Source organism: Tursiops truncatus, chromosome 14, assembly GCF_011762595.2.
Source record: "Tursiops truncatus isolate mTurTru1 chromosome 14, mTurTru1.mat.Y, whole genome shotgun sequence".
In the NCBI taxonomy this organism is placed as follows: Eukaryota; Metazoa; Chordata; class Mammalia; order Artiodactyla; family Delphinidae; genus Tursiops; species Tursiops truncatus.
The window spans coordinates 59214519-59227009 of record NC_047047.1 but is presented as its reverse complement, the minus strand read 5'-3'; the positions used below and the strand labels follow the sequence as shown (position 1 = coordinate 59227009).

At 41.2% G+C, this 12491-nt stretch overlaps 1 protein-coding gene across 5 annotated transcripts in view; it reads left to right on the top strand.

Moving 5' to 3' along the window:
- Positions 1 to 3356, top strand: part of QPCT (glutaminyl-peptide cyclotransferase) — a 28156-nt gene extending 24800 nt beyond the window's left edge. For 2 of the 5 annotated variants that reach the window (XM_019942891.3, XM_019942892.3), the window contains 2 exons: positions 1124 to 1240; positions 2718 to 3356. In XM_019942891.3, coding sequence (XP_019798450.2) covers positions 1124 to 1240; positions 2718 to 2863 — 263 coding nt within the window. In that variant the 3' untranslated portion in view covers positions 2864 to 3356. Of the gene's footprint in view, positions 1 to 1123; positions 1243 to 2717 lie in introns of those variants that run through there. The other 3 variants (XM_019942893.3, XM_019942895.3, XM_019942894.3) reach the window with 3 other exon arrangements.
- Positions 3357 to 12491: the final 9135 nt, after the last annotated feature.

Here is a 12491-nt window from a genome sequence, read left to right as displayed (position 1 = left end):
TACCTGTTCTCTCTAAGGATTCCCCTTTCAAGCTCTGCATCTCCTCGTAAGGCATCCTTCATGCAGGATTGAGGATCTGTAAGCATCTACACCTGTGTTTTTTCTCTCCATTTTCCTCTAGCTTTCTCATTCTCCATCTCTCTATTGTTCTGTTGAGTTTCTGATTCTAAGGAGGTTCTCACCTGTAAAGCTAGAATCATGTGTGACTCTTAGAAGGACTCCAAAATGTCCATACCCAAGTTCAGCTCAGAGGGTTTTTTTTTTCTTTTTTACCAACAGGTTTATTAAGATCCATGGTCAGTTACAAGTTTGGTTTGGTTTTTGGTCACTGGCCCCAAATGCCACTATTCTGAGTTTACATCAAAATACAAAGCCCAACATTTACAGTTTGAAAACTTAAAAAAACAGACGCCAACGACAAAGGCTTTTAAAAATCTCGGTTGAAATGTTCTCCCTCCTGCGTCATCTGTAGAATGAAAGGCATGTGAGATGCTGTGAGGATTTCTGACAGTGAACTCGTATTCATCATGTACTTTGAATATTTAAATGTTACCAAAATATGACTGTGTCTTTGAGTGCTTGATTTGATTGAAGGTACAAATGATGCTTTTGACCATCTTTGGTTGTAAACAAAGCCGGCAGCCTGCCCTCAGGGGACAAGGTGGTGACGGCCCTGATGACCTGCTGAGTGGCCTGGGGGCGTCTTTGCTCCCATAGGGTCTCTCCTTCTCAAAAGCAGGCGTGTGGCCCAGACTTGGAACTGCTGGGAGAACAGAGTGGCCCTTGCTTTGCCAAACGTGGCAGCAAAATCAGCTTTAAAATCGCGAACCAGAGGAGAACAATTGTCTAATTTTGTTAGGGCTCTCTTTTAGGGCCTGATTCTTCTTTGGAGCCAGAGGCTGGGTTCCTGTCCTGGGGTCTCACCGCCCACCTCCAGGGCAGTGAGGGCAGAGGCCCCGGGCCCTCTGGGGAGGCCTGACTCCTGCAGCTCAGAGGTTTTTGTCATGGGTGTACTACTGCATAATGTTTTAAAACCAAGTGTCAAGATTTCAAACTCCTTATGCATCTGACTGTTGATCAGATAAAAGGATATGTTCATCTGCTGTCTAATTATCATCTGCAGAACATGAACTCCATGAATTAGGTTTGCTCAAGGATCACTCTTGGGAGAGGCAGTATTTCCAGAATTATGGTTATGGAGGTGTGATTCAGGATGACCATATTCCATTTTTAAGAAAAGGTAATGTATGAGTGTATATATGTATGCATGCCTGCACATGTGTGTTTTTTACCTATTATATTTATTGTATTTTATATGCATTTGCAACAGTCTAGAAGTGTGAAGAACCATTAAATTTAATAACTGATTAAGTAAATCATTCACCAATCATCTCATGGCTTCTATTTTTTTTTTATGAAAGTCATTCCAAATCCCTGAGGACACTTATATTTTTTCCTACACATTGAATATTTATCAAATCTCATATACCTCTGACATCCTGCCTTCCCTTTCATAGAGCTAGATTGTATTCTTATAGTTTGTGTAACTGTGGTGTTTTCCTGCTAATAAAGAAGAAATATTCTTTTTCTTCTTTAAAATTTATTTATGTTTGGCTGCATCGGGTCTTCGTTGATGCGCGCGGGCTTTCTCTAGCTGTGGCGAGCAGGGCCCAATCTTGGTTGCGGTGCGCGGGCTTCTCATAGCGGTGGCTTCTCATTATGGAGCACGGGCTCTAGGCATGCAGGCTCAGTAGTTGAAGTGCACGGGCTTAGTTGCTTTGCGGCACGTGGGATTTTCCTGAACCACGGCTCGAACCCATGATCCCTGCATTGGCAGGCGGATTCTTTACCACTGCACCACTAGAGAAGTTCCGCCTCCCTATTCTTTACGTAGGAGCAAGAGTTATCTTTAAAAAATGTCAATCAAATTATGTTACTTCCCTACTCTAAAGCTCTGGTAGCTTGCCATCAAGTAGAAAAAGACCCAAAGTCTTTATCATGACCTACAAGGGCCTCCATTTTATACCTCTTTTCTCCCTCACCATCACCTCCTACCTCTCTCTCTAATTATTGCTCTGATCCAGCCACATTGCTTGAGGAACACATTGCCATTCCTCAAGCAGGCCAAGCACACTTCTACCTCAGGACCTTTGCACTTGCTAAAACTGCTGCCTGGAATGCTCATCCCCAGATCTTCACACAGCTTGCTTTCTCCTTTGTTACATCTGTTTAAATGTTAGCTTCTCAAAGAGGCCTTCCCTGGTTTTAAATACCCCTTATTGGCCCTACTCTCTGCCTCTCATTCCCTATTCCCTTACCTTGTTTTACTATTCTTTATAAGCCTTCTCACTTTCTAAAATTATTTTTTGTATTTGTTTATTTGTTTCTTTCTCTAGTAGAATGTAAGCTTCATATGAGCAGGGCTTTGCCTTTTCACTGATGAACCCTCAATTCCTAGAATAGGGGCTGGTACATAGTAAGTGCTTTATAATTATTTACTGAATTACTTAACATTTGTTTAACGAATGAATGACTTTGGAGTGTAAGGGTAAGATACAGGGAAGTACACAGAAGATGATGAACGATCAGCTGTGTTTATATACTATAGTATAGTACAGTATATAGTACAGTCCTACTCAGATTTCCTTGAAGAATGATACTTTCTAGTTTACTCATGGGAAATATGCACTTAATTACAAGTCGTTTCATCTTGTTAGGTGTTCCAGTTTTGCATCTGATACCATCTCCTTTCCCTGAAGTCTGGCACACCATGGATGACAATGAAGAAAATTTGGATAAAACAACCATTGACAATCTAAACAAAATCCTAAAAGTCTTTGTGTTAGAATATCTTCATTTGTAATATTCTGGTTTAGTTTATGATAATTGCATCTAGTATTATATTCAAAAGTCAAGGCACCCTTTAAAATAATCTGACTCCAGATGCTGTGTGGAAACTTCTGTGTGGAAACTTCTATCCTATAGATTCATTCTATAGGTATCTTTGAATAGCCTAGATTTATGTCATGTCCAAATTGCTTATTCATTTTCATCTAGTGATAAAGAAAGGGAAATGTAAGAAAAACTGAAGGTAAATATCTTTTAAAAACTTCTTTAGATAAGAAACTATGAAGCTAAATCAGATGTGTATAGTCAGTATCACGTTTTTCTAAATAGTACTTAAATATGATGGTCATGTGCAAAGTGCAGCCTTAGTTTTATGATTTTCTTATCCTTGGGAATCTATTGCATATAATACAAAACAGAGATGCAGTTTGAAGACTCAATTTCTTTGAGAAATCTTTGTACGGTTTATTTCATGGAAGTTAAATCAGAATTAAATGCCATGTTGTGAATGTCTTTTTTAATATATGAATGAAAAATTGTATAACTTAAAGTATAGCTCAATTTTTATAGAGTTTTACAAATTTAACATTTTTATTGTAAAATAATATAGTCAGTACCAAAAATCTAGAAAATGGAGAAAAGAAAAAAAACCTATAATTTCATTATATTAGCAGAGTAACCATTTACTCTAGTTTTCCCTCACATATTTTCAATGCAGTTTTTATGTCATTATAATCAAACTCTACCTACAAGTTTTTGGCCTTTTTTCTGTTAAATTACATAATTACCAGACATTTATTTGCTGTTTTGATCTTGGGTTGAGATGAAGACAGAGACTGTTGAGTGTGTCCTCCAGAGTCAATATGAAGGTAACACACTGGGAGGACAGAAATTAGGATCATTTTTGTGTAGGTAAATTATATGGTATTCAAGTTTGTTTAATTACTTATAGCCTATTTCTTTCAGGAGATTCATGGAAGCAAAATTGTTTGGGCTCTAAACACATAGGAATTCATGGATTTTTCTTTGGCTATGGGAAACAGTTATCTAAAAATATAAACTTGATCAGTTAAAAAATTAGGAAATTGATCCTGCCATATAGATGAAGTTAGCTGGGGGCTGTTTTTTTCATGTGCTATCTGTTCTGAGCAGACATTTAATAAACCTCACTGAATTAATGTGCTGAGGCTGGGTAGGGAGTGAGATAGACAAGCTGAGTGGGAAAGCAATGGCAACCTTAGGTCCAATAACAAAGAAAGTCATTGGAAAAGGAATTTACTTATGAAAACAAACTTTCCAGGTTAAAAAAAGGGATCAATATAATTTTATCTATATGAATTGATACAATTTTATAAAAGAATAGCCAGTTATAGACAATTATATCTAACAATATCTGTCTATAATCTCATGTTGGTAAATTTTATAGAACTAGATTTTGATAGGTTTCTTTTTATTTTACAAATCTTCTAAAATTATATAAAGGGAAGTCGTGCCTTTGTGAGTTAAGTAATGTGAACAGCTAACACTTATTGAGTACTAACTCAGTGTCAGTGTCATAGGTGCTTTATATGTTTTTACCAACTTAATCCTCACAACAATCCTAAGGGGTAAGGGGTATTATTAACCCCATTTTATGATGCTCAGAACGGTTAAGTCTCTTCTTCAAGATCATGAAGCTAGTAAGTGGCAGTGCTGGGTTTAGAACCCAACCAGGCTGGTTCTAAAGCTCATCCTCTGAAGCACTTTAGAGTACTGCCTCTTTACATGAAAAGACCTTTGAAGAAGGTTCTTAATGCCAAGTGCAAAGCAACAATGGTGTCTTGAAATTTTTATAGGTCATTCATTCACTCAGTCTGGGAGAGCATTCTTAAATCACTGCTGCCAGGGTTCACCTGACAATGTTAGGCTTCAGAGGCACGTCATTTGTGATAGAATTATTTCTCTGCCATATCAAAGGCTATTTTTACATAAGCATGCATATAACAGAAATCAACATGAATGGATCCAGGGCTAAAGAATCTAAGCCACAAAGCAGGATTAAAAGAGGCTGAGTTTTCTGGATTAATTTTTGGATGAGTGAAAACATTTGCAAGGGGTTCAGGGAAAACATTTTTTTTTAAACACCAGAAAAGAAATGATTTAATTGATGATATTAAAACAGAATGAGGGCTTCCCTGGTGGCGCAGTGGTTGAGAGTCCGCCTGCCGATGCAGGGAACACAGGTTCGTGCCCCGGTCCGGGAAAATCCCACATGCCACGGAGCGGCTGGGCCTGTGAGCCATGGCCGCTGAACCTGCGCGTCCGGAGCCTGTGCTCCACAGCGGGAGAGGCCACAACAGTGAGAGGCCCGCGTACTGCAAAAAAACCCAAAAAACAGAATGAAAAGAAGTTTTAATAAGGAACCTAAAAATTAGTTGACAGTACTACATATATAATTATAAGCCTAAATAATAAATTCTTTTTGAGGCAGAATGAAATAAATAGATCTACTATAATCTGTTGGGTTGACAGTTGAATTATTTTTAGAGGAGGAAGTTGGAGGATATGTTGAAATGAGATAAAAGGAAAAATAAAAACATAAGCAGATTAACTCAATGAAAGTTTCCTTCCTTCTAAGTGGCATATTCTAAAATTCTACTCACTAAGAGTTTGTACTAATATGGGAAAAGCAATCATGATACTGGAAAGGGAGACATTTTAAGGCATTAATCTTGATATTAATCCCTGAAATATGTTCTGTATAAAAATGCCAGTCAGAAATATTACTTTAAAAATTATAGCTACAAAGGCAGGGTTCCATAAACATTATGCTGTATTTGGAATTTTTCTATATGCATTTTGGAGCATTTTACTGCTCCTAAGAGAACAATTTGTATGTTTTGTCTATTACTGTCAACCCTGCAACACACAGGGCTATTTTTCTTCTTCAAAGAAATGAGTTCAAAGGAAAATATTCATAAAAGAGTGTTCATAACCTTGGCATCTAAAAAAATCATGAGTCTGTTATTGTAGCTCGAGGGTTGTGGCTGGGAAAGACAAATCCTTCAAACTGGAGAAATTTTTTAGATGGTGAAGCAGTTGTCATAAGAACAAAGCAGCCCATGTTTTCAGCTCCAACTCCAAATCCTTAAGTTGTTTTTTCCACGGAGCTTCTTTCTTCCATCAAAGAGGTGCATTCATTATGATGCTGTAGCAAGATCATGTGAAAACTGAGCATTTGCTCCACTTGGCTCAGCTGGAGGTGATTACTTCTTATAAAGGAGGGAAGGACAAGCCGCAAGACATTTCTATTTCTCTGATGTACAGACGTGCCACATGAGGCTTGATCGTGATATATTCTGCTGAAAATGAAATCTCAGTTTCTTTGTAAGCCCTAAACCTGAGGAAAGAAGGTGTGGGGATAAAGGATATAAAGAGAAGATGCGGGAGACTATTTATGGCAGCCCTAGTAATTTAAAGCAAAGCTAACATAGGAGATTTGGGGAAATTACTTAAATTTGCTGTTTATGAAAGTATGGGGCTTGCTTTCATAGCCAGTCTTTTCACCAACTTTTGGCTTCAAAGATGAATGTATGGAAGATTGAGGTTTCACTCTGAGTTTCAGAGCCACTTTCTACGCAGTCTCAAACTCTAAAAGTCATTTGAAGTGGTTTAATGGCCTCCCCTTCTCCCTTCTGTCTCCCTTCTCTGTCGTCTATGCTACACCTTTCTCAGCCTTCAAATAGCTAACCTACTGCTCTGTTGCGAGGAGCCGGTCACACTGTGGAAAGTCACCGCCATATTTCACGGAAGGACTGAGGTGGAGAGGAGACGTCATTAGCTAGTTGAGCCAGTAGGGTGGTATGGGACACCCTTCAAATCCTCTTAAACATGAAAATGGGCCCTAGGATCCTGGCACTACAACCAGCAGCAATAATTTATGGCAGTTTTGAAGACGGCTGATATGAAAGGACTGTGTCATGGCTGTAGCCCTCAGCCTGAATTTGGTTGCTGTGCTCACATGATGTGACATCATCTTACTCTGCCCATATTTCAAAGGCAACACATGGAACATAGCCCAATCTCCCAACACATCCAAATTTGCCAGGGAGAATTTAGACCATTTGTTTGAGAATTAATATTAAGAGCACAGAATTGTCGAGAAGAGAAAGAAACCATGACTTGAAGCAAAAAACAGACAAGCAAGTAAACAAACAAAAATCCCAACCAACCAACCAACCAAATTAAAACCCTACAAAGATCACAAAGGTAACACTAAAAATAGATTTTAAAGCTGTTAAATTATAAATAGCACTGAAAACTTTGTACTATTATATTTACAGATTACTACAGGGTACAAGAGGTCCTTGGCAATCAAGGATTTAACGTTTGTGGTTTTGGTGAACAAAGAATGACATGCAGTGAATTATCTGAGCTAAGAGATTAGCGTGGAGAAGTGGATGAGCCTAGCTAGCTTCCAGCCATCAGTTTCATTGTTATTCTCTAGTCATCCTTGCAGTAACACTTGGAAAGTAGTAAAACTCATTTGTTTGTAAAAAAATGAATGCATGCCTCCCCCATCTCCTAAACCAATTGCTCTTACTGGAGATGTAATTAAAGAGGTCTAGAAAAATAATGGTGCTGTACAGATAAGAGCAACAAATGTTCACCATGGTGAGCGAATGAGTTAGGTGACTTACGCACAATGCTGCCATTCTCTTGTCTTACAAAGGATGTGGCATTATAATGTTCCCCTAGAATGAAGATGTACTTGATCCTCCATCAAAGTTCTTAAAATATAGGGTGAAAATCTTGGAAGAGGAGCACAGATGTTATAAGAGTATCTTATGGCTCTGTTATCAAACCAGTTCCATTTGCCTGATGCATAGCAAGCCAAATGCTGAGATGCTGAGGTTTACAGCTGAGAAAGTGTTTATTCACAAAGCAGCCGATCGGGAGACTGACGAATAAGTCTCAGATCTGCCTCCTGGAAGGCAAGGGTGTTGGGATATTTATTGGATAAGCAGAGTGTCTTAGGCATGGGGAAAGGTGATTGGAGGTCAGGAAAAGATGAGGTAATCGGTGTTTTGTGCAGGTGCATCTGGGTTACATGCTTTCGCATGTTCAAAATAGAGGCACTTAGCTTGATGAGAGGGTGGAGTTTTCCAGCCCACTGATGTCTGACAGGACACCTGGGCAGGACCTGTTTTAGGGTCGGTGGTCCCAACCAGTTCCAACTGCCTTGCACTGGACAAGAGTTGACTCCAAGTTCCTATAAAACAACTGAGCTGTGTGAAGCTGGGAAGGTATGTAATTAAAGAGAAAAGAAAGAAAGAAAGAAAGAAAAGGAAAATAACTAAAGTGAGCTTAATCAATGAAGGCAGTTTATAAGCCAAGGGGTTTTAACAAACTGTTCCTTTATCTGTTGTTCTGTAAGACAAGCTCAAGAATTTCTATAGTTATCAGCTTCTGTTAACGCTATGCAGTATGCTTTCACCTCAGGCTTTGAACATCTGGATTTAGAAGATTCCTAAATCCAGCTGCTCATGCTTCATTTCTTTGCAATTGGACCCTAGTGTTGGAAATGAGAGTTTGTCATAGGAAAACAACGTTGCTTTCCCTAAAATCAGATTTTCTTCAAGATCATTGTGTTTCTTCCCCAGACCTATACTGCAAATTGGTAGAGCTTAGAAAGTTACATTCAAGGGAAGAGCATCTCTGGATACCTAAATTTGTTAACACTTCCTCTGGGCAAAAGACAGAGAAATGACATTATCTGAGAAACCAAGAAAAATTGAGAGTACTGAGAAATTGACCAGGAAAGGTAAGCTTCGGTGCTGCAGGAGGCTGGCAGTCATGGATGAGACCGTGTCCAGACACTGCCTGAGGCCCTAAAGACTGTGAAACTGATGAAGATCAGGGGCGGCAGAAGGAAGGGTTTGTTAACTCACAGTGAATGTTTCAGTCCAGCAGTTCTCAAAATCAAAAGGTTCAAGGCACTTTGATCAAATAGATGTTTCTTATACCCCTCCTCAAAGGCCCGTAAATGTTATCAGACCCATGTATTAGGGCTAGCCAGGTCATATGTCTCCATCAAAGTCATTATCAGACCAGGGCATGAGTGGAGTCTGAACTGAGATTGTTGTTCAGGGGTTGGGAATAAGAGAGTAGAATTCCAATCTTTTAGAGCTGAAAAGGCCATAGAAATCATCTACTCTCTGGTTTTTTGCCCTCAGCTTTAGATTTTTCCCTGCAGGTGGTACTGCAGAAAGAGCTCCTCTCCACATTCTTGCCCCGTCTCAGTGGTAGAATGGGCTCCAACAGATTTTAAAGTTTGTGTATGAAATAGTAGAACACTTTCTTTAGAGGAGATCTCACATGGAACCCTAAAGCTAAAAGAGCAGGTCTGACTGAAGTGGGGAGAGAGTCCTGGAACCTTGTCAGCTAAGCCTTGTTCAGTAACCACCTGCCTCCCCCAACATCTCTACTTAACCCCACAGGGACTCCATGAAACCTAGGGTTGTGCAGAGCATAGCTTGGAATTATGACTTCATTCTCAGTCTTCTTTGACTCAGTACTTAGAAATAATGACTTGGCTGATCACTTACTATTTGGGATTCTGGACCCAATTCCATTGTGCAGGGGTGAAAGGGGAGCTTCCCACACAACCAAGCAATGCTCTGCACACCAGCTGAGTATCTTAAAATTCAACTCAATTCTGACACGATCTTCCTGGAGGTAGCATCAAATCAAGGGTTCAGTCTCACAAACTGGCCCCTTTTCTCCCCACTTCAGATGCCAGTCTAAAGCCCATATCATCACCTGTGTTTTTGACCCCCTGGCAGTAGATTGGAAGTTCCAATGACACCCTCCAACTCAGAATGCCAATCACCAGTCCAGGTTGTTACCTGGACTTCTGACCAGCTGGCTATATATCAAAGGATCCCACTACCCCCTCCTTGGGTTCTACTGATTTGCTAGAGCAGCTCACAGAACTCAGAGAAACATTTCACTTACTAGATTACAAGTATATTATAAAAAGATACAGCTCAGGACAGCCAGATGGGAGAGATGCATAGAGCAAGGCATGTAGGAAGGAGGGCGGAGCTTCCATACCCTCTCTGAGCATGCTGCTCTCTCCAGATCCCCATGTGTTCATCACTAACCAGGAAGCTCTAGAACGCTGTCCTTTAGGGGTTTCATCACATCGGCACGATTGATTAAATCATTGGCCACTGGCGATCGATTCAACTCAGTAAATGGAAAATTTTGACCCATTTACTGACTCCTCTTTCTCTCAGTTCAGCACGTTAGCAAATCCTGTTGACTCTCTTTCTACCATGTCCCAAATCTGTCCATTTTTGAGTACTGCTCCCACTCTGGGTCAGGCCACCATCATCCCTCTCTCACCTGGCCTCCCTGCTCCATCCTTGTTTCCTTTTTCACTTCTCCACACAGAAGCCAGAGCCATCCTTTCAAATTACAGTCATGTCACGTTACTGCTTTACCTAAAACCCTCCAATGGCTTCTCCTTTCACTTGAAAGAGAATCCAGTGCCTTCTTGTGGGGCTGTCCAGGCCCCACAGGACCTGACCTCTTTTACCTTTTTGATCTCACCTCCTACCACTTTCTTCCTCACTCATTTCACCCCAGTCACACTGACTTCCTGGCTTTTCCTAAACAAGCTGGGCATATTCCCGAATCACCTGGGGAGCAGATGTAGCAATAAATGAAGTCTCACCAGCCAGGAGCCTGAAGCTGGGTTGTGAGCGGTCTGCACTTGGTCTTATTTCCCAAGGCCAACTGAAGAGGTTCTGGGCTCAATGCTGGGCTGTGGCCATTAGTTTCCAGCAGGTTCTGAGAGTGCTGCCCTTAGAGATGAGGCTGACTTAGAAACAGAACAGCAACAAGTTTCAATGTGTCCAGAGAATTCTCAATGGGTCCAGAAAACTCCCTAGGTCTGTCTCTTGCCTCCCTTCCCTTCTCTCCTTCAAAAGATGGATATTTTAAGAAAGCCCAGGGAAGAGATATGAGAAATATGGGATATAAATAAAGTGGAATGAAGAACCACATTATTGTGTATTTTTCAGCATTGGGTCATGTTTTTTGGATGATACTTGGTTGGGGAGCAAAAGGCCAGAAGATGATAGAGGGAAAAAGAGAGGAAGGGACAGTTGAGGTTCCTTTAGGCTTTAAGTGAGAAACCTGTCCTCAGATCCTCAGAATAATCATACTCCATCTCCTTTAGGCTTCTGTGTACTAGCAAGGCCTCTGGGCCTAGGTTGTTCCTTTGTGGTAGTAAATAAGGTCCAAGAAAATTTGCATAGGCAACACTAAAGCATCAACTAAAAAGTTTCTGACTTATCCCTCTGACTCCCTCCTACATCTGCCAACAGAGAAAACTCCAGGGATGAGGTTGTTTCCTACCTCCCTGTTCTGGACAACGTTCCTCCCTGAGAGGTGGGGTGGAAGTGGAGGGGGCATTCTGCATCCTCATGGTCCCATGCCCTCTCCCTTCTTCCCATTCCTCTTTACCAAACTCTGTTTCCATTTTGAGCTGAGAGTGATGGATAGCAGTGTTTATTGAAAACATTTTTAAATCAAGAGATTAAACTCTGATAACAGTTGAATTTCATACATGAGTCAGTGTATAAATCAGATTGTAGAGTTGATGCTTTAAAGATATTTCCACGTTCTCAGAATTGCAGACGTGAACTCCTAGACATTGTTTCCTCCTTAGGGCAACTTCAGCATGTTACTCACGAAGATAAAAGGCAGGACCCTTGCAGAGGCAATAGGCTACAAGGCTCAAGTTGTAGGTTGCTCTGGGCCCCTGAGTCTATGTGTCTCCTTCCCCGAATTCAGTGCCTCACCTTTTATATGCGGTTGAGCTCCCACAAGCTGTGTGACACCCTGACAGTTTGCCCCGGGCAGGCTGGCTTGAGTTTCTCTCATGCTGTGTTTTGACAGTGTTGGTTAGGGCACAATCCATGGGATCTGTTTGGATTGGCGGTTCTCCCTCTGGACACGGGTCGTATCAAAGCAGCAGACAGGCTGCCTCTCTGAGCCATTTTTCTGACATCAGGGCTACTGCTCTGGCTGCTTTCAGACCTACACAGTAATCATGTGGAGAGGGCTTGAAATGGTTGGGCATCAAGTGCAAAAGAAAAAGCACTCAGAGGTGTGGGATTTATTTGCATTGGTTCAGGGAACTAAAGAAAAAAGTTATTGGAGAACAAAATATTCCTGGCCTGTGTGTCCACTGAAACCGGAATTTGCCTTACTGTGCTTTCTTGGTTCTCCTCCAACCCAGATGGATCTTTCCCAGGTTCTTTTGCTGGTTCCTCTTCATCTCCAGTCTGGTTAATATTGAAGGGCCCAGGGTTCAGTTGTTGGTCCTCTTTTCTTCTCTATCTCTCTTCGTCCATTCTTGACCTCATCCAGCTCCAAGTCTTTACCTACTTATTGATGACTTCCAGGCCTCTAACTTGCCTTCCAGTCTCGTGTATCCAACTGCCTATTTTTTTTTGCGGTACGCGGGCCTCTCACCGTTGTGGCCTCTCCCGTTGCGGAGCACAGGCTCCGGACGCGCAGGCTCAGCGGCCATGGCTCACGGGCCCAGCCGCTCCACGGCATGTGGGATCTTCCCGGACCGGGGCACGAAC